This window comes from Panthera onca, chromosome E1 (assembly GCF_046562875.1).
Source record: "Panthera onca isolate mPanOnc1 chromosome E1, mPanOnc1 haplotype 2, whole genome shotgun sequence".
NCBI classification, from domain to species: Eukaryota; Metazoa; Chordata; class Mammalia; order Carnivora; family Felidae; genus Panthera; species Panthera onca.
In genome coordinates, this window is record NC_138352.1 from 23,239,015 (window position 1) to 23,263,962 (window position 24,948).

The 24,948-nt window shown below is 45.4% G+C and overlaps 1 protein-coding gene across 4 annotated transcripts in view; it reads left to right on the top strand.

Annotated features, from left to right (window-relative positions):
* ARHGAP44 (Rho GTPase activating protein 44) overlaps window positions 1–24,948 on the top strand; it is a 181,846-nt gene that overhangs the window by 112,262 nt on the left and 44,636 nt on the right. For all 4 annotated transcript variants that reach the window (XR_013552095.2, XM_078437734.2, XM_078437735.2 and 1 more), the window contains exons 4-7: window positions 1,518–1,594; window positions 8,766–8,877; window positions 12,812–12,888; window positions 20,942–21,059. Coding sequence is in view for 3 of the 4 variants with exons in the window: in XM_078437734.2 (XP_078293860.1) it covers window positions 1,518–1,594; window positions 8,766–8,877; window positions 12,812–12,888; window positions 20,942–21,059 (384 nt within the window). In the remaining variant the exon portion in view is untranslated. The remainder of the gene's footprint in view (window positions 1–1,517; window positions 1,595–8,765; window positions 8,878–12,811; window positions 12,889–20,941; window positions 21,060–24,948) is intronic.

Here is a 24,948-nt window from a genome sequence, read left to right on the forward strand (position 1 = left end):
CTGTATGGTAATTTTGTGTCGTTTATTGAACTGTTGCCACGCTCCGCAGAAGCGCTGCCCCATTTTGCATTTCCACCAGCCCTGCTCGATGAAGCTCAGCGTTTCTCTACCTGTTCACCAAGGCTCCCCATGGTCACCGATACTTTCTTTCTGGTTGTTATTATTGCCCTTGCCATGCTAGTGGCTATGAAGTAGTATCTCTTTGCGTCTCTGATGTGGATTTCCTTCATAACTGATGACGTCAAGCGTCTTTCATATGTTCAGAGGCATTTTCTGTCTTCTTTGGAGGGTGCCTTTGTTTTTATGGTTACTTTCTTCGCATTGTCACTGTATGTGAACACTTTTCTCTCTCTCTCCCCCTCCCTCCCTCCCTCCCTCTCTCTCTTTCTCTCTCTCTCTCTTGACCATAAGCTGCCTCGTTTATAAAATGGAGCTGTGGTACTTCTCCCAGGAGAGACTGACCTTTGGAACTTAAAGCATTGTTCAAGTCATTGTTAACATAAGTTTCAAATCTTGTCTTTTTTTTTTTTCTTGCTGTTATTCCACTTTATTTTCATTTTTTAGAGAAAGCGAGCAGGGGAGGGGCAGAGAGCGAGAGAATCCCAAGCAGGCTCCAGGCTCAACGTTCAGCCCAATGCAGGGCTCTAACTCACAACCATGACGTGACATGAGCCGAAATCAAGACTTGGATGACTAACCTACTGAGCCACCCAGGCGCCCCTATCTCATTGTATTTTAAAATGCAGTCTGGGGGCGTCTGGGTGGCTCAGTCGGCTAAGCGTCCGACCTCAGCTCAGGTCACGATCACTCAGTCCGTGAGTTTGAGCCCCGCGTCGGGCTCTGTGCTGAACGCTCAGAGCCTGGAGCCTGTTTTGGATTCTGTGTCCCTCTTTCTCTGACCCTCCCCCGTTCATGCTCTGTCTCTCTCTGTCTCAAAAATAAATAAACGTTTAAAAAAAATTTTTTTTTTAAATAAAAATAAAAAATAAAATGCAGTCTGTAAACTGTAGGCTTATTTTCCAAATTGGCACATTTTTTTTAAAATCTCTTTAAAAAAATTTTTTTTTAATGCTTATTCATTTTTGAGAGAGAGAGAGAAAGAGAGAGACAGATCATGAGCAGGGGAGGGTCAGAGAGAGAGGGAAACACAGAATCCAAAGCAGGCTCCAGGCTCTGAGCCGTCAGCACAGAGCCCGACGCGGGGCTTGAACTCACAAACTGTGAGATCGTGACCTGAGCCAGAGTCAGACGCTCAACCGACCGAGCTATCCAGGCGCCCCCTAAATTGGCACCTTTATTTCAGTTTTGATTTTCTGAGTTTTGACCTGTCCGCGTCTAATCCGTCCTTGTATGCTATGAGTGTTTAGGTTTTAAACTTTTAAGGTCGGTTTGTATCTTAACTAACACAGTATTGAGGCAGGAATTTGACTTTCTGCTGTTTTAGAGTAGGCAGGTGACTGTTGGAATGGTTTTCATTACAACGTCGTCGTCGTCGTTGTTGTTGTTCTCCTTTTCAGAAAAAGTTGCCTTTGACAACACTGGCTCAGTGTTTGATGGAGGGGTCAGCTATCCTGGGAGATGACACGCTTCTCGGGTAAGTGACACCATGTGTGGGTTTGTACCAAATCTGCGTAAGTCCCCATCCCTGAAAAGGGCACCAGAACTTCTCAGGGATGCACTGAGGACACCTGAAAGTCTGGCTGGGGCTTGGGTGCGAAGAAGAAAGGGTTTGCCAGTGAGAAAAATGCAAAAAGCCCAGGGATCGAAGTCATCTTTTCTGTGCAGTGAGGCAACTTCCCTGGGGGAGAAAATTAGCATACTAAACACACTACACTGTGGAAGGACAGTTGAAACCCCCAGGGCTCCAGCGGAAGCAAATGGGAAAGCTCTCCATGTCAGATGTCAAAAATTACAGAATTCCGAGAACCGCCCTGGCTGATTTGGAGCTCACAATGAAAACAAACTAAAAATAGAATCGTCGTGAGGGAGAAGCAGCAGGCACCGTCAGCAGGAGAATCGGGTCCCTACGAACTAAAAAATGGTAGGATAATAGGAGGGAAAATAGGAAATCATAATGTCGATATGAAGCAACTGTTCTTAACATGAAGCTGAAAAATTATGGACAGTGCAGGCTTTAGCAGCACGTAGCCCCAAATCAGAACAGTAGACGTTAGCACGGCCCCCAGAAATGTGTAACACACAGGTGGGTGAAACATTCCATATTTTTAAGGAAAAGTGTTTTTGGAACTATGTACGGTGACAAATGTTAACTAGACTTCTCACGCTCTTTTCACGATATATACAAATATGGAATCATTGTGTCGTGCACCTAGAGCTAATATACCGTTATCCGTCGATTATATTATGTATGTCAATTAACATGTAAAGACAAAATAGTCCTTAACAAAAGAATCAAGTGATATGGAAAAAAAAAAAAAAAAAGGGAGAGAGAGAATAGAATCAAAGAAAAAGCAAATAGGACTTTGAAAAATTCAAATCGTACTTAATATGATTTAAAAACGTGAGGCAAGCTATTGGCGAGGATGGGGGGGGGCGGGGAAAGAAGCCTCGTGCGCTGTGGGTGGAAATGCAAACAGGTGGAGCCACTTTGGAAAAGAGGATGGAGGTTCCTCCAAAAATTAGAAATAGAGCTGCTCTACGGCCCAGTAGTCGTGCTATTGGGTATTTACCCAAAGAAAACAAAAACCCGAATTCACAAGCGTATATGCACTCCTGTGTTTGTTGCAGCATTATGTACTATAGCAAGGATTCGGAAGCGGCCCAAGTGGTGTGTGTGTGTGTGTGTGTGTTTATATATGATGGAATATTACTAAGCCGTAAAAAAGAGTAAGATGTTGCCGCTTGTGATCATGGATGGACCTAGAGGGTTTTATGCTAAGTGAAATAAATCAGACAGACCGAGAAAGACAAATACTATATGATTTCATTTACATGTGGACTCAAAAACAAACAAACAAAGCAGAAAGAGACCTATAAATATAGAGAACACACTCATGGTTGCCCAGAGGGGAGGGGTGCGAGGGCCAGGCTTCCAGTTATGAAACCAGTCACAGAGATGAAAGGTATACAACATAGGGAATTTTAAAAAGCAGGGGGAGGAGGGCCTGGGGGGCTCAGTCGATTAGGCATCCAGCTTCGGCTCCGGTCATGATCTCACAGCTCGTGAGTTTGAGCCCGTCATCGGGCTCTGTGCTGACATCTCGGAGCCTGGAGCCTGCTTCAGATTCTGTGCCTCCCTCTCTCTCTGCCCCTTCCCTGCTTGCGCTCTGCTCTCTCTCAAAAATAAACGTTAAGAAGTGTTTTCTTAAAACGTATCACATTTCCATGTATAGTGTGCATGTTGGAAAAATGAGCCACCACACAGGGAATAGAATGGAAAACCTGTAAACTAGTGAAAGGATGTAAAGGGAAACCGATAAAATAGAAAACACCCCCTGGGAGGGGCTACACGAGCAGCACGGGCCAAGAGAAAAGCGTAATAAAGGGCAAACAGCAGGTGAAATTGAGAGCACTTACTGGGTCTGTATCTCTAGTTGTAGAGGACGAAATAACCTCAACTGCTCATAATGTAGAGAGTCGCAGGTGGATAAGACACCCACGCCGTTTCAGAGACTTGCCCAAAACATAGTGACGCAGGTAGATTGAAGGTCAGGTGATGAGGGACACCCAGGTAAACATGACAGACTGAGCACAACCATCTAATAAACCCGGAAAGGCCTGAAAGCCAGGAAAGAAAACAAGAGTTGGCGAAAGCTGTAAAGGTTCTGGATGGTACCAGTAACTGACCCGGTATTAGTGGGTCTCAGAAAGGGGACTCCGGAGCCAGAAGTAGGCTCTGCAGAGAGCCACATCCCTTACGTCCCGAAATGCTCACTGGTTCAGGGCTGCTGGCCCTCGGGACCTCTAGAATGGCAAGGGATTGCAGTTAGGCATGCGCATGAAAAGCTAGTCGGGTACCACTCGGACGGTTCACACGCAGCCCTTATCCACAGCCCTGGGAGACTCTCATCCCCTTGTGCCCAACCCCAGCAGAAGAGTCTGCAGCTTTGTTCTCTGGAGGGGGTAAAGCAGAGTGTCCCCAGACCGCGGGCACCGTGTAAGGGTCTCAGGCGTTAAAGTGACTGACGCATACTGGATGCTGAGACTCTTCATGTCTCTTCCCCCTGACCTCTGCAAGCCTCCCCAGGCCCGTGCTCTCTAGGCAGGAAAGAAACAAGAGCCTGGCAAATGTGACCGGCCCAACAGGAATGGACTAAAGATCAAAGATATTGGAGGGGAAACTGCTCCAATTAATATGACCCATCTTGACCATCCTACAGATGATCTCGAAGCCTTTCTTCACGTACTCCCAGCTTTGAGTCTCCACTCTTTTTTTTTTTTTTCATGTTTATTTTTGAGAGAGAGAGACAGAGCGTGAGCAGTGGAGGGGCAGAGAGCAAGGGAGACAAAGAATCTGAAGCAGGCTCCAAGCTGTCAGCACAGAGCCCGATGTGGGGCTTGAACTCACAAACCACGAGATCATGACCTGAGCTGAAGTTGGACGCTTAAACAACTGAGCCACCCAGGCGCCCCTGAGTCTCCACTCTTAAATATAGACAGGCGTCCCAGATCTCCACACATTGGAGGGAAGTCTGACCTGAAACCTATATATCAAAACAATTGGAGGTGGAGGCAGAGAATGTAACTGGGGAGAGATAGATACCACGTCAGGAGGAGATACTTTCAGGAAAATGCTTCACGTAACATTGTCATGTGATCAGAGAAAATAATGCGTCCGTGAAATAAAAGGATGTTTGTCAGTTATATCTCAATGAAAAAAAAAGTATTTAAAAAAAAAACACGCAACAGCCCAGGGTGTCAATTTAAAAAAAAAGGGGGGGGCAGGGCACCTGGGTGGCTTAGTTGGTTGAGCATCCGACTTCGACTCAGGTCATGATCTCACGGTTCATGGGTTCGAGCCCTGCGTTGGGCTCTGTGCTGACAGCTCGGAGCCTGGAGCCTGCTTTGGATTCTGTGTCTCCCCCTCTCTGTGCCCCTCCCCCGCTCATGCTCTGTCTTTCTCAAAAATAAACAAACATTCAAAAAAATTAAAAAAATGCTTATGGGGGTGCCATAAGCTTGGTTTTGGCTCAGGTCATGATCTTGCAGGTTCAAGAGTTCCAGCCTTGCATTGGGCTCTGAGCTGGCAGCGTAGAACCTGCTTGGGATTCCTTCTCTCTCCCTCTTTCTCTGCTCCTTCCCTGCTCGTGCTCGCTCTCTGTCTCATAAATAAACTTAAAAAAAAAAAACTTATGGAAAAATACTCTGAGATCAAAAGCAAGCTCATGGAAACAAAACGTACAACTTTTTTTCAGTGGTAGGTTTAGAAGATAAAGTGGAAGAAATTCAGAGACTAGAAAAACATGACCATGACGTGGAAAATAGAAAAGTTGGAAGATTGGAAGGCGAATCCAGGAGGTTTTAGGCCTGAATAGCAGGACTTCAGAGAAAAGGAGAGGAAGAAATAATCCTAGCAGTAACAGTAGTTAAGGAATAACTTAAATAATAAAGGAATCCGAAAGAGTTTTCCAGAACCGAAGGGCATGAGCTGTTCTATTGAAAGGGCCCACGGAGCTCCTGGTACAATAGAAAAAGTTGGACCAATGCCAGGCTCACCACTAGTGAGGACCGAGTGACAAGTGAAAAGATTCTACAACCTTCTGGAGCAAAAAAAAAAAAAAAAAAAAAAAAAAATTGTCATAGACAAAGTCTCAGAAATCTGAATGCTTCCAGACTTGCCAAGATCAACAGTAGAAACAGAAGATTAATTACTGTGGAATGCCTTCAAATTTCTGAAGGCGTCTGATGATCAGTGTAGAATTCAGTATCCTGCCTCACTGTCAGTCAACACTCAGGGTAATAGAGGAGAATGTTGTGGCACACAGGGTCTCAACAATTGGCTTCCCAAGGGGCGCCTGGGCAGCTCAGTCGGTTAAGCATCCGACTTTGGCTCAGGTCGTGAGCTCACAGTTCAGGGTTCGGGCCCCACATCAGGCTCTGTGCTGACAGCTCAGAGCCTGGATCCCACTTCAGATTCTGTGTCTCCCTCTCTCTCTGCTCCTCCCCTGCTCATGCACTGTCTCTGTCTCTCTCTCTCTCTCTTAAAAATGAATAAACATTAAATTTTTTTTTTAAAAATTGACTTCCCACACACTCTCTCAAGCTGCTTCAGCAAGACGTGCTCGACAGTGAGGGAGTGACCAAGAAAGAGGTATAGACAGAGGACATGGGAAATAAGGTCTGTCCAGCACAGGACAGAGGAAAATCCCAGGAAATGGGGAAGAAAGTATGCGGGAAGATGGCCATGCCAAACGATTGAAGGAAAACTCAATCCAGGTTGACGCGGGTCCGGGAGAGAAGAATTCGAGAAGTTGAAATTCATTCACATCCAGCGTGATTCAGTTTCTTAAGAGAGAAAGTAGTTCGTGGTGGAGGGTTTGGGGTTCGATCAGGTCTATAGAGAAATAAACACGCAAACCAAAACAAGGCGATTATTAACTCCACAGAGAGGACACATACACAGCAAAGACCAGCGATCGCAATATACGACTCTGAATCAAACACATGGGGTCAAAAATATAGTGCAAATACTAAGGGTCTCTAAATACATGCAGGGAGGTCAGGTGTAAAGGTAGCTAAATCTTCACTTTCCACAGTTGGCAGTCAATAGCCAGTGGTTACAATTCAACAACAACAACAAAGTAGCATCAGGAGCATGGAGGTAAGTAACAGACAAATTAGGTCAAAGACACCATTAGAAGAAGAAAACAATGATCCTAAGCCCACGACCTGGAAGTTTGACATCTGCAGCAGATATGAAATAGAATGTGAATCCACTCTGCCTCCACACACGTATTTTTAAGTATATAAAAGGAACTCCTGCAAATAAAATGAAATAAATAGATCCGGGTACACAAATAACATGAACAAGCACATCGTGGAACAGGAATCGTGAATGGCCCCAAACACGGAAAGATCTTCAGTCTCTCCAGGAGCCAAGGAATGCGAATTAAAGCCAGGATGGGGTAATGTTTTGCACCCACCAGTTTGGCAGAAATTAAATGCCTTACTGGTACCGAGGGTTGGAGAGAGTGTGGAGCATTGGGAACTCCTATTTGCACTGGTGAGAGAGAAGTTAGCATTCTCACTTAAAGAGCAAGTATCTAGTAAGGTTAAGGGGATGTGTGTCTCCTCTCCTTTGCACAGAAAAATTCTCACATGCAAACAGAGACCATGCACATATGTCCTGCAGCTCTGGACGGAATGGCAGTGTTGATTATGGGAAGGGTTAATAAATGGTGGAGTGAAAATGCATACACCAGAATGACTTAATTCTGTGGATATCGAGACACATAAGCCCCAAAGATGATGATGCATGAAAAAAGCAAGCAGCAGATAGGTTCAGCCTAAAACCATTGCTGTGAACTTGTTTCTTTTTTTAATGTTTATTTTTGAGAGAGACACAGAGAGACAGAGACAGTGTGAGGGGGGGAGGGGCAGAGAGAGAGAGGGAGACAGAATCCGAAGCAGGCTCCAGACTCTGAGCCATCAGGACAGAGCCCCACATGGGGCTCAAACCCATGAACCTTGAGATCATGACCTGAGCCTAAGTCAGATGCTTAATCAACTGAGCCACCCAGGCGCCCCCTGATGTGAACTTGTCGTTCAGGTGGGGCATTGGTATCATGTATTGTATGTGACCGCTTATGTGTCATCAAAGTGTAAACATAACAGGAAACAACAAATACATACTAACTGAAAAGTAACAGTGGTCTCTTCTTATACTTTTATTGATTTGTAAAAACTTTTTGCGTGAGTTTCAGTCAGCATGGTACCACGCAAAAGGAGGACTGTCTGTATACCCATTCAGGGGGCATTAACATCCTTGAAATAACGTATCATCTCATCTAGGAATATGGTATATAGCTTTCTACTCATTCAGGTCTTCTGTTATTTGCTTATTACGAACACACTTTTGTAACGGTTTTTCCATTCCAACTTTTCACTGGATAATTGTTCATTCTCTACAAAGGTAAGTTGTCACGGCTTACGAGAAGGGGTTTTCTGTCTCTAAGAGCCTCTTGCAATTGAAGCTTTTGGAATGTGTTTAAAGATGTTGGTTTGTTCATGTATCAGTTATAGCTAGTTTTCCAGTGCTCCGGGCAGATAGAAGCATCTGGGTCTTAGAGGAGTGTGCATTCAGCATGCATGAGTCTGTGCTCCCCACACCTCTCTTATATTTCCCTACCTGTTCCCTTTACTCCAGGCACACGGTAGGTACTTAGCATCATTTAAAAAAACTGAAAATTTCAGGGGCGCCTAGGTGGCTCAGTCGGTTGAGCGTCCGACTTCGGCTCAGGTCATGATTTCATGAGCTCATGATTCGTGAGTTCAAGCCTCATCTCGGGCTCACTGCTGTCAGCCCGTCAGCGCAGACCCCTCTTTGGATCCCCTGTCCCCCTCTCTCTGCCCCTCTCCCGCTTGCCTCTTCCCAAAAAATAAATGTTAAAAAAAAAAAAAAAAAAACCTGAAAATTTCAGAAATGCAAATGAACGGAGCACGTTGGTCAGTGTTGCAGCAGGGGAACCAGCCAGTGTAGGAACACCATCCCCTGAAAGCTTAGCCAGCCTTGAGCCGATGATGGTGGTTGCAGGTGACCTCTTGCCTTCTGGGGTCTTCAGCCTGGCTTCCCCCTCCTGTTGCAGGAAGATGCTGAAACTCTGTGGAGAGACCGAGGACAAGCTGGCTCAGGAGCTGATCCACTTTGAGTTGCAGGTGGAGAGAGACGTGATTGAGCCCCTGTTTTTGCTGGCCGAGGTAAGCAGCGGGGATGAGGCCACCCGCGCTGGGAGACTGTTTTTCACCACGGATGATTACTGCCTGTCCGCGTGGTCAGGATTCCCTGGGATGACAGCCCCGTGCCCTGTTTGTCAGCTCTGTCTCCCACCCGTACCGGTCTCTGTTGGCGTTCCGCCGGGGAAGGGAATAAAGCTGGCACTGTACCTCCGTCCCCACCAGGGTCTACACTGCTATACTGTCCCTGCCCTCCACCCGTGTCTAGTCTTCACTGAAATGAAGGCAGCCCTTCCTCAGAAGGAGACTCTGTAGGGGCTCACAGGTTATGTGTACATGGATTGGTTTGCTTTGATTTGATTATTTTTATTGTACTTTATTCATTTTATTCATTTTATTTTATTGTACTTATTCATTTTATTTTTTCTTTCATTAGTTTACCTTATTTTTATTTTATTTTATTTCATTATTTTATTCATTTATTTTAATTTATTTTTATTTTATTTTATTCATTTTATTTTATTATTTTTTATTCTATTTTTTATTTTGTTTTATTCATTTACTTTTATTTATTTTTTTTAATTTTTTTTTTAACGTTTATTTATTTTTGAGACAGAGAGAGACAGAGCACGAACGGGGGAGGGTCAGAGAGAGAGAGGGAGACACAGAATCTGAAACAGGCTCCAGGCTCTGAGCAGTCAGCACAGAGCCCGACGCGGGGCTCGAACTCACATACCGCGAGATCGTGACCTGAGCCGAAGTCGGACGCTTAACCGACTGAGCCACCCAGGCGCCCCATTTACTTTTATTTTTATTTTATTTTATTCATTTTATTTTATTCATTTATTTTATTTTATTTTTATTTCACTCATTTTATTTTTTATTTTATTTTATATTATTAGTTTATTATATCTCATTTTATTTTTTACTTTACTTTTATTTATTTTGTTCTTTTGTTATTTTAATTTATTTTTATTTTATTTTACTCATTTTATTTATTTTGTTTTATTATTTTATTTTTTATTTTGTTTTATTCATTTACTTTTTATTTTATTTTATTCATTTTATTTTACTTTATTCATTTTATTTTATTCATTTATTTTATTTTATTATTTTTATTTTATTCATTTTATTTTTTCTTTTATATTATTTATTTTATTTTTATTTTATTTTATTTTTATTTTATTTTTTATTTATTTTATTAATTTATTTTATTTTAATTTATTTATTTTTATTTTTATTTATTTATTTATTTTATTTTACTCATTTTAGTTTAGTTTATTTGCATGAATTCCAGTGCGGTTAACACACAGTGTTATATTAGCTTCAGCTGCACAAACATACTGATTCAACAATTCTGTACGTTACTCAGTGCTCCTCACAGTAAGTGTGCTCTTGGGATGCCTGGGTGGCTCAGTCGGTTGAGCGTCCGACTTTGGCTCAGGTCATGATCTCGTGGTTCGTGGGTTCGAACCCCCGTGTCGGGCTCTGTGCTGACAGCTCAGAGCCTGGATCCCACTTCGGATTCTGTGTCTCCCCCTCTCTCTCGGCCCCTCCTCCATTCACACTTTGTCTCTCTCAAAAATAAACAAACATTAATAAGTGTGCTCTTAATCTCCTTCATCCCTGGATTTTAAAGGGTACTAAATAAAAACGATTTTATTACAAAGACACCTTGAGGTCTCTGTGACGATTTTGCTGGCTTCCACCAAGTAAAATTGTGTGTCAAGTAAGAAAGGAAATGATTGGGGGTTTTTTTGCCTTGAACCCCGGACCTCCCCCCGATTGCCTCTAGTTGGTCCTATAAAACCTCCCTGGGTACCATCCCATATGGCTGCCTGCAGTGATGTAAATGCTTTACATCTGCACAGTTTGTTCTCCAGGAGCCACCCATGGCCATCGAGCTCTTGAAATGTGGTTAGTGTGACTAAGGAATTCAATTTTTAATTTTGTTTAATTTTTGCTCCTGAGAATTTTTTCAATTTTTTTTTAAATATGGAATTTATTGTCACATTGGTTTCCTTACAACACCCAGTGCTCATCCCAACAGATGCCCTCCTCAATGCCCATCACCCACCCTCACCTCCCCCGCTACCCCCCATCAACCCTCAGTTTGTTCTCAGTTTTTAAGAGTCTCTTATGTTTTGGCTCCCTCCCTCTCTAACCTTTTTTTTTTTTTTTCCTTCCCCTCCCCCATGGTCTTCTGTTAAGTTTCTCAGGATCCACATAAGAGTGAAAACATATGGTATCTGTCTTTCTCTGTGTGACTTATTTCACTTAGCATCACACTCTCCAGTTCCATCCACATTGCTACAAAAGGCCAGATTTCATTTTTTCTCATTGCCACGTAGTATTCCATTGTATATATAAACCACAATTTCTTTATCCATTCATCAGTTGATGGACATTTAGGCTCTTTCCAGAGTTTGGCTATTGTGTTCCTGAGAATTTAAAATGATGTAGCCACCAGGAGCTAGAGGCTACCATATTGGATTAGCATTGCTCCAGACCACGTCTGGTTTCCTTCCCGGACTGCCCCCAGCACCTCCACATCTCCCGATGCAATTTCTGTGACAGAATGTATGGGCAAATAAATACTTGGGTGCCTAAAAGTATTCAAGGAGAAAATCCTGTATATGGTGGTTTGACAGAGATCAGCTCTAGACTTCTCAGATACCATCCGGTTAGAGGCCATTGCTCAACCAACAGCGTGCATGAGAGGCCCTTCTCTCTTCATAAAGGTGGTTTGGGGTCCCTGGCAAAGCCTGACTGAAACCCAAGGGATGTGTTTGACCTGGATGCTGAGGCTCACTTAACACCACCCAGATGTCCCTGTGACCCTCCAACTTTGCTTCTGGGGGCAGTGATGACTCTGGGAGCCCAGGACCACATCTTCTCTTACCTGCCAGAAGTTATTACCCCCATACGTCAGTCATCCCTGCTCAGAAGATCTTCCCATTTCTTCCTTCTCTATAAAAACCATAGCCTGAGATGACGCTGGTTTCAATGCACAGCCAATTTTCCCTTCGAAATTCTCACTTCCTGCCCCACTTTGGCTAAGCCTGGACCCCAAATCCCACACCCCGGGATGTTGAGAGAAGTCATTTTTTTAGAAATAAAAATAGAGAAAGAGCATCCACATACACCCACTATGGAAGAACTTGCTGTAGCCGAGCAAAGCCATGGCTGTGTTTATTTGGTTTTTATTTTGGAAAAACTTCTTACTGAATTTCTATAAAAATATGTCCTAATTGCATTCCTCATCGGATCTCAGGTCTCCTGAGACTCGTCTCCGTCATCCGCCTGCTGTCTGTTTTGAATTAGGTCCGTGTGTCCACTCTTTCTGCTTTGCTCTCCACTTCTGACCCTGGTGTGGAGGACAGAGCTGGGATTGAGCCTTTTTTTTTTTTTTTACTGGCTGAGGTAGGAACAAGAATGAGGCCAGGCATCAGTGAGCAGAGCAGAGCAGAACCCCTACAGGGTCTGGGTGATGGGGGGCCTGGCAGGTGTCCGGCGAAAAAAAGAGCAGAGGTCAGCTCAGGATCAAGAATCAAAGGTTTCATCCGGAAATAAGGCTTGGGAGCCCTCCACCACACTTGTTGAATGGCTGGCTGTCCGTAGTTCTTTAAGAATTTATCTGGAACTTGGGGTGCCCGGGTGGCTCAGTCGGTTAAGCATCCAACTCCAGCTCAGGTCATGATCTTGCAGTCCGTGAGTTCAAGCCCCGTGTCGGGCTCTGTGCTGACAGCTCGGAGCCTGAAGCACCTGCTTCGGATTCTGTGTCTCCCTCTCTCTCTGCCCCACACCTCCTGGTTCGTTCTCTCTCTCTCTCTGTCTCTCTCTGTCTCTCTCTCAAAATAACATTAAAAAATTTTAAAAATATATATACATTTTAAAAACGAAAAGAATTTGTCTGGAACTTCAGTTTGACTATGTCTCTTACCTTCTGTAACCACAGGTGGAAATCCCAAATATTCAGAAGCAGAGGAAACATTTAGCAAAGTTGGTGTTGGATATGGATTCATCACGAACAAGGTAGAGTTTCTCCGCTTTCATTTTTGCTTCTTGGAAGGAATAGTGATCATATTTGGGGGGGGGGGGGGGTGTGGCGTGTAGGGCTTTGCGTGTAGGGGTTTGCATGTTGAGTATGTTTTCATTGACTAAGTTTTTCCGAACACTCACAACGTGCCAGGCACTGGCGGTAAGAGTCATGAGTCAGAGACATGGGGTCCCTGCTCTCTTGGGGGCTGTAGTCTAGTGTGGGAGACAGAAACCCTAGATGAGGAGTGAACATGTGGTGATTTCGGGCAGCCGTGAGTCATATAAAGAAGACGGCACTTGGGATGCCTGGGGGGCTCAGTCGGTGAAACATCCGACTCTGGGTTTCAGCTCAGGTCATGATCTCACAGTTCGTGAGATCGAGCCCTGTGTTGGGCTCTGTGTTGACGGTGCGGAGCCTGCTTGGGATTCTCTCTCTGTCCCTCTCCCTGCTCACGCACACACTCTCTCTGTCTCAGTCTCTCAAACTAATTAATTTAAAAAAAAAAAAAATGAAGATCGCACGGTGCAATTTTGAGAGAGAATGATGGAGAAAGGAAGGCAACAACATTAGGTCCGTTAAAACAGAGGAGGCTTTTTTGGAGGAGGTGACACTTGATCTGGGACACAAATGACAAGGAGGTAGCCATGCAGAGATTGGGTGCAGAAGGATTCATGACAGCAGGAACAGCACATGCAGAGGTCCTGAGGTGGGGAGTCAGGCTGCCATATCCAGGGTACAGCATGAAGGCAGTGTGGCTGGGGTAGAAGGGGCCAGTGGTGCAGCTGTCCCCTCTGTAGCCGAGTTCTGAACCCCAGACTATTATGAGGGAAGCACCATTCCCACTGTGCTGTTCTCCTCCGGCACTGTCTCCCAGAAGCCCCCAGAAAGCTCCTGTTACAGCAGGGGAACCTCCAGAGGCTCCGAGACGCCACCATTGACTCTGGCCTCCTTTTGTCCCAATGGCGCATATCCACCTTTCTAATCCTTGCCCTGGTGTGTGCGCCCAAGCTCACACCTCGAAGGAATGTAGGTTCACGAATACGAATGTGGAAGGCACATTTTGGTTCGACTCTAGGACCTTTGGGCGGTCAGTTTTAATCACCTGCACAGCTCTTTTTTGATTTTCCTGAGAAAAAGAAACAAAAACAAATCCCAAATAGACGGATCTGCTTGGGCCGAGAGATGCAATATAGAATCCTGAACCAGGAATCTCTGGTGAGGTTCCCAGATCCAGACCACCTGGTTACGTTACTCAGTCCACCTGCCCCCCGAACTCCAGTGCCCTCACCTGCCCACGGGTAATAACGCCACTTGTGGGTTGACTTGAGGATTGTTTTCAGTGTCCAGTGAGATCACGTTTATCCCTTTTTTTTTTTTTTTTTAACACTTTGCAACTGCTTTACAAAAGGAAGCAGCTACGGTAACTGGTTCAGACCCTGGAATTCTGCATCCGGACCAATAGGAAATGTAGGCCAGTCCCCCAAGACCAGAAATAGAACGGGTCGTATCAACAGAGACACAAAGATTTCTTTAGTTAATTTTGTGTTTCCCAGACTCCCAGTCCACCTGAACGGTTTTGGGGGCCTCTGGAGCCACACATCTGGTAAAAAGTTGATTCACTTCTTCCCAATGAATCTGTTAGAAACATTGTAGAGCGCTCCCAGAAACCGAAACGCGGTAGCCCCTGCTGTATATGTACTGGCTACACCTGAAAGTGACCGGGACAAAAGCAAAGCCAGTGCTGTTAAATCCCGTTGCCTACGGAAGGTGGTGATGCTGACACTCTTCTTCTGTTAAGAAGGAAGAGGAACAAAAAGGTTGTCAGAGCTATTCTGACCCAGATCTGAGGCTCTCTCCTTCCCCGCCCCAAAGTTTATGTATATATTTTGAGAGAGAGAGAGAGCATGAGCAGGGGAGGGGCAGAGAGAGGGAGGGAGAGAGAGAATCCCAAGCAGGCCCCATACTGTTAGCGCAGAGCCTGACGCAGGGCTGGATCTCATGCGCCACGAGATCATGGCCTGAGCCGAAATCAAGAGTTGGACGCTTCACCAACAGAGCCACCCAGGCGCCCCCTGAGGCTCTCTCCTTAGCGTATGTGGAGGAAGACCGAGCAGGTTGTATGGGGAGTATTCATTTGGCATCGCTCACGACTACATGCTTGGGTCACATACAGATGCTCCCATGACGTCAGCATTCAAGACCCACATGTGGGAGTCACACGGGAGGCGGAAACACATGCTGTTGGTCCCACTGGTAGATGCCTTGCTCCTGGGTTTGTAGAGTGATTTCCTTCTGTGGGGACCTGGTTCTTAGCTCAGAGGGCTTCTCTCTGCTTCTGTAAGGGAAACCTGAATTTCCAACACGGAGCTTCTGGTTGGGGGGCCAGATCCTAGTAGCATCAGGGGCTTGCAGTTGCTGTCTCTACGTTCGTATTTTTGTTCACTCTCCTTATGAGATGGGGAGTGCGTGGGCAGTCATGGTCCATCTGGTCACATGGTGTGTTTTTGATGGTGACACCAAGTGGCGTAGAGATTCTGAAACCATAGAGAAGCGTCGTTAGGAAGCTGCCTTCCATGATTTAATGAACTCTGCCATATAATGAACTCTTGCACATTTCCAGCCCGTCATCTCTTATATGCTGGGATTCGGGGAGGAAATCGCTACCTCCCCTATCCAAATCTTTATGCCTCTGAACTTCAGCCGAGACCCTTCACAACCCTCGTTGTTTCGGAAGCCAACCCACCCCCAACTTCTGCCTTTTCCCTGACCCCTGGCTCGTCACCCCACATGAGGACTGCATCCCGAGAGGCAGCAGTGAGAGTAAGACCAAATGTTCAATAGCAAGATCACCAGCCGTTCTTCTGGAACAGTTGGGTTCTCCCTGCCCTGATCTCCACCCCTCCCAGCCTCCCCGTGTGGTCAGTTTGCGCTTCTGTTCTTTGTGATGTCCTTCTTCTGATTATTAGACCTTTCTTTAGTCTTGTTTGTTTGGTCCTTCATGAGTTACACTCTCCACGGTGCAGCATGTCCCAGGTGGACACACGCTCTTGATCATTGTGACTAGATCTTTGAATTCTACTACAACTAGGGTGAGTAGTGTCAAATCCACCTCATTTTTCCAGTGTTTAATTCAAATTCGAGGTGTGTCTTTACCTCTATCCGAGTATATCTGGTTTATCTGTTTCAAAAGCCAATTTGATAAGCCTTCATATCCTCAGAGAAGACCAAAGCTGAGTAAAAGATTGTAGATAAGGAGGATGGAGGAAAAACTCAAGGAAGCTTTACGCTGGATTAAAGATGCGAATTGAATTGAACTGAATTGAATTGAACTGAATTGAACTGAATTGAATTGAGCTGAACTGAATTGAACTGAACTGAATTGAACTGAACTGAATTGAACTGAACTGAATGGAACTGAATTGAATTGAACTGAACTGAATTGAATTGAACTGAATTGAATTAAACTGAATTGAATGTTATACAGATGTCTTTTCTGTGATAGGTTTGGTTGGACAATGGTTACAGAAGGAGCCCCATTCCTTTCCAAAGTCTGCCTCACTTTTTTTCTGGGCATGTATCTCAAGATCAACCCTTCTGAGTCCAGAACATGTCACATTTCTGCTGAATTGATGCCTCTGGATCCCACTGTGGACTAAATTGTGTTTTCCCTCCCCAAATTCATATGTCGAAGCACTAATCCTTACAGTCTTTGGAGATAGGGCCTTTCTGAAGTAATTAAGATGAAGTCAGGTCGTAAGGGGAGGGCCTTAATCCAGTAGGGTCGGTGGCCTTATAAGAAGAGGAAGAGAGATTTCTTTCTCTCTCCATGCTCAGAGGAAGGGCCATGTGCTGAGGAGTGAGGAGGCAGCTCTCTGCCAACCAGCAACAGAGCCCTCCCCAAACCCAAACCTTGCCAGAGCCTTGACCTAGGACTTGCAGTCTTCAGAGCTATGAGAAAACCAATTCCTGTTGTTCAAGCTCCCAGGTGTGTGGCATATTATCATGGCATCCTGAGCAGATTAAGACACCTGCCTTCTTCAGAAGCAGATAAACTAATATAAATAAAGCAGGAGAGTTTGGGGAAGGATCCTGAGTAGCTCATGGAAGTAAGGAAGTGGCTAATTAGAAGTGAATTGTGGAGCTGTGGCCGATTTAAGTACTTCTGGAAGGGAGGGCAATAGCTGTTCTTCATCTGTCACCTCTGCTTCTCTCCACATACGGGCCTCTTCCATCCATTGTCTTCATGGTCCTCTAGGCTCATGTCTCTTCAGCATGACCCTTGACCCTTTCGTTCTAGTTCTAGAAGTACAAAGGAGAGGCTCGTTTGTCCGGACTTTGCTTACATGCCACTTTCTTGCCCTGTCAGTTGGTCACAGTGATGAAGGATGGGGGCACGGGGTCGGTTTGCATCAGGGACCCTCATCTGGACCGCTCACGGTGAGGGCCGTGCCAAACTGGCTGCTCTCTGGGGCCCACACATCGGAGCAGGAGTGGGGCAGGGCCTCACAAAGCAGAGGATGACAGTGACACAGGAAAGGGGGAGACTGGCCAGAGGAAATAATAAATGTCCCATTACAGGAACATTCCCATTCTGAAAAGTCTTCCTCTTGATTTCCGGTTGCCTTGAACTTCTCTTGCATTTGCCCTCTTGACCCTCCTCCTGATCCCTAAAATCTCATACCCTTATTTCCGGCCCTTTTCTCTCCTCTCGCCTTCATGAAAGCCAGCCGGTATTCTGTCTCCACCTCCCCCAGATTGTATAGTGATGACATCTTTCCCAGCGAACGATGGTGTCACAGCAGACCTTTCTGCTCTGCAAATTTTAAAGCTCACGCTTCTTGGTCAAGAATCCCTGTTTTCTTCTCTTGACAAAGCAGGACAGTTCTTGAGTTTATTTATAGAACAGGTGGCTGGCAAGACCACCGTACCTTGAAATTCACGGTTAAGGTCTCTTTTCCTGGCAGATTACTGTCCATACACATGTTTCTGTGTTTTCCTTGTCATTTTATTCTTTATTTCCACAGTCTCATTCCACATCTTATCACTACTTTGTGATCTCAAAATAGGTGATTTATCTATTACAAATAAAATTCCCTATAAAAGGAGGGGAAAGATGTAGGATTTTAAACTACCAAGATGTGGGGGGTGCCTGGTTGGCTCAGTTGGTTGAGCATCTGATTCTTGATCTTGGGTCAGGTTATGATCTCACGGTTCGTGAGTTCGAGCCCTGCACCAGGATCTCTGCACTGAGTATGGAGCCTGCTTAAGATTCCCTCCCTCCCTCCCTCCCTCCCTCCCCCCCTCTCTCTCTCTCTCTCTCTCTCTCTCTCTCTCTCTCTCTCTCTCTCTCCCCCCCCCTCCTCTTCCCTGCTTGCACATGTTCTCTCTCTAAAAAAAAAAAAATAATAATTAAAAAAAAAATTACACACTCAGAGGAACAAATAAATAAATTACCAAGATGTGGGCCAAGGGGGTAGAATTTACGGGGAAAATAGAAGGAAATAAGGAAGAAAAGAAAGGTAACCTAGGAAAATGTCCTCATTTTAATACACCCATTTAAGTACAATTGTTTTATTTTTTAATCTAATCCAGATCTTTGAAGCCATAAAAATCCATGTCTGTAAACTTTGTTTACTTATTTTTTTCACACCTATGTTGGTTAGTTATTTTTTCGTTAGGTAGCATGAGCCAAATGGTGGTTATAGCTATATATATATATATATATATATATATATATATTTATATTTTTATATTTTTATATTTTTATATATATATATTTATTATATATATATATATTTTTTTTTTTAAAGTAGGCTCACGCCCAAGGTGGGGCTTGAACTCACAACCCTGAGAACGAGAGCCACATGCCCCACTGACTGAGTGAACCAGGCGCCCTAGAGCTTGATCTCATAATCTACCCTATTCATTATCAGTGATCTAAATTACATCCATGGAGTCTCCTATTTTATTTGAAAGCCCTACGACGCTTTATTTAAAAAATTTTATTTTTTGTTAAATTTTTTAAACACTATTTATTTTTGAGAAAGAGAGAGTGAGATCGGGAGAGGAACAGAGAGAGAGAGGGAGACACAGAATCTGAAGCAGGCTCCGGGCTCTGAGCTGTCAGCACAGAGCCCGACGCGGGGCTGGAACTCACGAACCGTGAGATCCTGACCTGAGCTGAAGTCAGACGCTTAACTGAGCCACCCAAGCACCCCATCCACAACACTTTAATACTTCGTTTCAAATGCTTAAACAAACCTCCCGATGTCTATTAAATGTATCCTTTCTGTAGGGAAAACCATTTTATGAGAAAGAATTCCCCAGGAATTTGTATTAATCCTTATCTGTTAGTTTAGATTTTGAAACATCTTTGAGTAGAGTATTTCCTTTCAATTTTGCCTTGAATTCTTTCCTTGAGCGAGGAATGGTTCCCAAGACCTGTGTGTCCGTCTCTGGACCTTCAAGCCAGCTTGATGTCCCAAAGGCTTTTTAAGTAATTTTCCCGTGAATGCATTTCTCTAAGGAATACAGAATCCGTTGTTGTTGTTGTTGTTGTTATTTTGCTAATAGCAAAGATGACTATTATTTCCTCTTCTTGTGTCACAGCCTTGGACCCCTCTGTATGTCCTGAGGGTAAGAAGAGATTGTGACTCTCAAAGTGACGGTCACGTTATCTTTTGCCTTTATGTTTGATGGCATAAGAGCCAAATGGTACCTGCAGGGCCGTCCAGTTTGGTCTGTATGCTATTGGCCTGTATGGTGTCTGAGAGAAATTATTTAGGGGGGCCTGGATGGCTCAGTCGGTCAAGCATCCAACTCTTGGTTTCCACTCAGGTTGTGATCTCACGGTCTGCAAGATCGAGCCCCACGTCAGACTCCGCGCTAACAGTATGGAGGCTGCTTGGGATTTTCTCTCTCTCTCCCTCTCTCTCTGTCCCTCCCCCACTTGCCCCACCCCTCAAAATAAATAAATAAATTTTAAAAAAGTATTTAGGGGTGCCGGGTTGGCTCATTTGATTAAGCGTCTGAGTCTTGCTTTCGGCTCAGGTCATTATCTCATGGTTTGTGAGATCGAGACCCACATCAGGCTCTGTGCTGATGGTGCGGAGCCTGCTTGGGAGTCTCTCTCCCTGTCTCTCTCAAAATAAATAGATAAACTTAAAAAAAAAAGAAAGAAACTATTTAACCTGTTGCCATATTTCATCAGGAGGGTTCCTGTGACAGTTGCCAGCTTTCTCTTGGCAATTGAGACATCTGGCAGCTTGGGCCCCATGAGCCCCCGCTGAAACACAGGTGCATTGCAGTCTGGGCAGTGACCCCCACCAGGGCCCCCTTCCCCTCGCTGCCCCTCCCCACCCCGATTTTCAGGCAGGTGTTAGACTGCAGACAGGTGTTGGCTGTCCTGGCGTCCTGATCACACGAGGAACCTGCTCCTGACCCCGCGACACCTGCTACCATCTAGGGTCATCGGAGCCTTCCTTCCGGGGGGCTGCTTTGTGGGTGTCTCCCTGATGACGCCAGAGCAGCAGCTTCGCCACCCAACCTGCCCCCAGCGCCTGCCTCCGACGGCGGGTCTTGTCCGCGAAAAGAGAAACGTTTAAGAAAATATAAGCACCGCCTCTCAATGTTGACAGCAAGCTTTCCATGCTGGCTGGCAGAGGCTTTTGCTTTCAGATTCGTCTTTAATCTTAACTGCCCGTGCTCTCAGCTCGCCACGGTTTCGGCTGCAGCCAAGTCAGTGAGCGTTTCCAGACTCGGAGTCTGCGGGACAGTCAGGGGCCAGAAAGGGACAGCCAGCCCTGTGCTTCAGAGACAGCACCGGTGCTGGTCCTGTGTGATCCTTGGTGTTCAGGGGACGTGGGGGACAATCTGGGGAATGCCCGCCCTTGTCCGAACGGGGCGGCTGATCCTCTGTGTCGAGCAGCTACCGCCCGGGTCCTCCTCGGGAACGTCCCTAACCGGCTCTTCTCTCGGTGTCCCCATGATACCCCGGGGCTCGGCCTGTCTCACACCTCTCCTCTTTTTTGTCCTGTTTTCCACCAGGTGGCAGCAGACGTCGAAGTCTTTAGGTTTGTCCGGCAGCTTGCAGCCCGCAGGTGCCAAAGCTGACGCCCTCAGGGAAGAGATGGACGAGGCCGCCAACCGAGTGGAGATTTGCAGGGTATCCGCCCCCCCCCCACTTTGCTCCTCCTCACTGGGACAGATGGGGGAGCCCTCAGGGAGTCCCTGATTCTTCACCAGAGTTGTAGGAAAACCCTAAGGGTGAGGTCTGGTTGGACTGAACGTCCCCAGGCTTGCCCACGGGCATCCCCAGAGCCAGGATGAGCCCTAAGAGCTGGGGCTTTGAGGCGACCTAGACTGGGGGGGGGTTGGTGGCAGTGGTGGGTTATCAACAGGGTTCCTGCGTGGCAGGCAAAGAGGAAATGGCCTTGGCCTCCGTGCGAAGCGTTTGTAGGGCGCTCTGAGTCCCACAGGATAGATTCCGGGCTGGAAAGAACAGTCGAGAATCTAGACGGTAGGCAAACCTTGACTCACTGCTGGTATTAAATTGTTTAGCTTCTGGTTCACCCTTTAATACTCCCTGAGCCCTTTTATCCGTCTCTCGCCTCCCGGGACACAGTTAATGATGACGCTGGAATGCTGACCGAGGAGATAGTCACGGACGAGACACGTTCCCTCTGGTTTAAGAGAGAAATAGTTGCCTTGGAGCTGATAGGCGTTAATTGGCAACATGCCGTTTATGGAGCTCTGTGTCTATGCACATCTGTATGTGTGCGCTCAGGTCCGTTTGGCTTTAGGTCCAAGGAACAGTCTATGCACGTCTGTATACGTGCGCTCAGGTCCGTTTGGGTTCAGATCCGGGGAACAGTCTATGCACGTCTGTATGCGTGAGCTCAGGTCCGTTTGTGTTTAGGTCCGTTTGAGTTTAGATCCGACGAACAGTCTCTGCAAATCTGTATACGTGCGCTCAGGTCCGTTTGGCTTCAGATGTTAGGCACAGGCTATGCACTTATGTATACGTGCGCTCAGGTCCGTTTGGGTTCAGATCTGGGGAACAGTCTATGCACATCTGTATGCGTGGCCTCAGGTCCGTTTGGCTTCAGGCCGAAGAACAGTCTATGCACGTCTGTATATGTGCGCTCAGGTCCGTTTGGTTCAGATCCAACGAACAAACGTGTCATGTTCCTGGAAGTACGCTGGGAACCAGGTGTCTTTATGTCCTGCGCTTTTAGCAGAGAATAGCCACTTTGCATGCAGACATCTCTGATCTTTGTGGCCTTTTCTAGTCTCGTCCGCTGGCCCATGGGCGCATCCTTTTACAGCGCAGGTGGCTTTGACCTTGCATTCAGATGACGTTCAGGGTCAGATAGCATTTCTCTCTGGAAATTAGCAACACTGGCCAATCTGTCAAGAACTCATGATCTCTCCACCTGCAGTGCTATGGAATCCAGCAAAGTAAAACTTTGAAATACTTCATCAGATCCAGGACTCCTCGTGAGTAAGTACAGCTTATTTGCCATCGTAACGTGGCAATGTGTTCCTTAGGTAAGAATCTTGTTTCTTGGGGCACCTGGGTGGCTCAGTCAGTTAAGTGTCTGACTTTGGCCCAGGTCACGATCTCGCGGTTCACGAGTTCGAGCCCCGTGTCAGGCTCTGTGCTGACAGCTCAGAGCCTGGAGCCTGCTTTGGATTCTCTGTCCTCCTCTCTCTCTCTCTGTCCTCCTCTCTCTCTCTGTCCCTCCCCTGCTTGTGCTCTGTCTCTCTCTCAAAAATAAATAAAAACATTTAAAAAACACTTTTTTTTAAAGAATCTTGTTTCTTACAAAATTATACCTTAACACACAAGAGACGGTGGTGTCGAGGGGGTGCTGGATAGGACTATCCAACTACATCAGAACAGAACTTTAATACCTTCATTGGTCCATGCCTTTTTACAGTTGCTATTTTTACCAAAAACTATGTTAGTTTTCTCTTCAAAGGTTAAAAAAGTGATACAATTTACCATAACCAGTGAAAAAGTGCAAAAACATATCAAGAAAAGCACCAGTAATTCCCCCCCCGCCCCATTCCTGCCCAGCAACCCTTTTGCTTCCAGAGAGGATGACCAAGTCCCCCTGCTCACCGATATTTATTTTTAAATTTGTTTAATGTGTCTTTATTTTTGAGAGAGAGAGAGACACACACAGCACAAGCAGTGGAGGGGCAGAGAGAGAGGGAGACACAGAATCGGAAGCAGGCTCCAGGCTCTGAGCTGTCAGCACAGAGCCCGACGCGGGGCTCAAACCTACAAACCGTGAGATCATGACCTGAGCCGAAGTCAGACGCTTAACTGACTGAGCCACCCAAGTGCCCCTCTAATTGCCTATTTTTGTTGGCATTTGAACTAACATTTCTACTTTCCTTAAATGCCAGTTTATAGATGTTCCCCGCATATTCAGGTTATTCAACTTTCTTCTACCTGTTGTGTCCCAAGTCATTTTCCAGTCTGCGGTTAGTCTTTGTTGATGTCTGCCATTAAAAACTTGTTTATATGTATATGTTTCCCTTGCACGGGGATAAGATTCCAGGCATCTTCCACCTTAAGGTTAAAGCATTTGGCCCGGTCTGTGTTTTGAATATTGGGCATTTCAGCAGAGGTACAGTGGTATCTCCTTGTTGTTCTAAATTGTACTTCCCTAACGACATAAGATGATGAACATTTTCTCATGCACTTACTTGCTATCCGTCTATGTTCTTTGGTGACGTGTTTGTGCAGGTCTTTTGTCCATTTTTCAATTGGGTTATTTAATAGCATGTTGTTAAAAAAATTTTTTTTAATGTTTATTTATTTTTGAGAGATAGAGATAGAGCGTGAACGGGGGAGGGGCAGAGAGAGGGAGACACAGAATCGGAAGCAGGCTCCAGGCTCCGAGCAGTCAGCAAAGAGCCCAACGCAGGGCTTAAACCCACAAACTGTGAGAGCATGACCTGAGCCAAGATCCAAGAGTCGGAGGCTGAACCGACTGAGCCCCAACAATCTTTGAATTGGTGTGTTTAGACCATTGATGTTTAAGTGATTATTGAATATAGTAATACCTACCATAATTCTTCCTGTCTTCTATTTGTTTCTCTTGTTCTCTGTTACTATTTTTGCTCTCAGGGTTTCTGCCTTTTGAGGCTTCACTTTAGCCTTTCAGGTGGCTTTGCTTTTTCTCCTTTCTTGGTATATTAATTATACTTTCATTAGGGTTTATGTTTTTAGTGGGAGCCCAAGAGTTTGCAATATATATTTATAACGCATCCAAGTCCACTTTGGAAGAGCTGTTTAGCATTTCCCATATAGTGCAAGTATGTCTCAGTGAGAAAATACCCCTAGTTCCTTCCACTGACTTGTACATAAGCATTTGTAAGCACGGGTGTGCTCGACTATATCCGTTACATGGATACATGACTGTATCCATGTAATCATACACCGTGTAATCATGTGTGTTTATCTGAATGCATGGATACGTTCACATATGTGTAAGTACATTGTTGCTTGCAAATTTATCCCGTAGATTAAGCATGAGAAAGATAAAAGTTTTATGGTATCGTCACTTAGTCCTTCTCTAATGCTCGTCCTTTCTTTGTGAGCGTCTGAGTTTCTGACCTTTATCTTTTTCATTCTGTCTTAACATTTTTTTCCACACGTTTCTTGTAAGACAGGTCTACTGGCAACAAATCCCGTAAATTTCTTCAAATCCCTTTAAAAAAATTTTTTTTTAATGTTTTACTTATTTTTGAGAGAGAGAGCATGAGTAGGGGAGGGGCAGAGAGAGAGAGGGAGATGTAGAATCTAAGCAGGCTCCAGGCTCTGAGCTGTCAGCACAGAGCCCGATGTGGGGCTCGAACTCATGAGCCGTGAGATCATGACCTGAGCCGAAGTTGGGCGCTTAACCAACTGAGCCACTCAGGCACTCCTCTTTAGGTCCCTTTTGAAAGTAATTTTGCAGTGTATGGGTTTCTAGGTTGGTGGGCTTTTTTTTTTCCCCCCTCTTCTCCATACTTTAAATATTTTACTCTACCCTCTT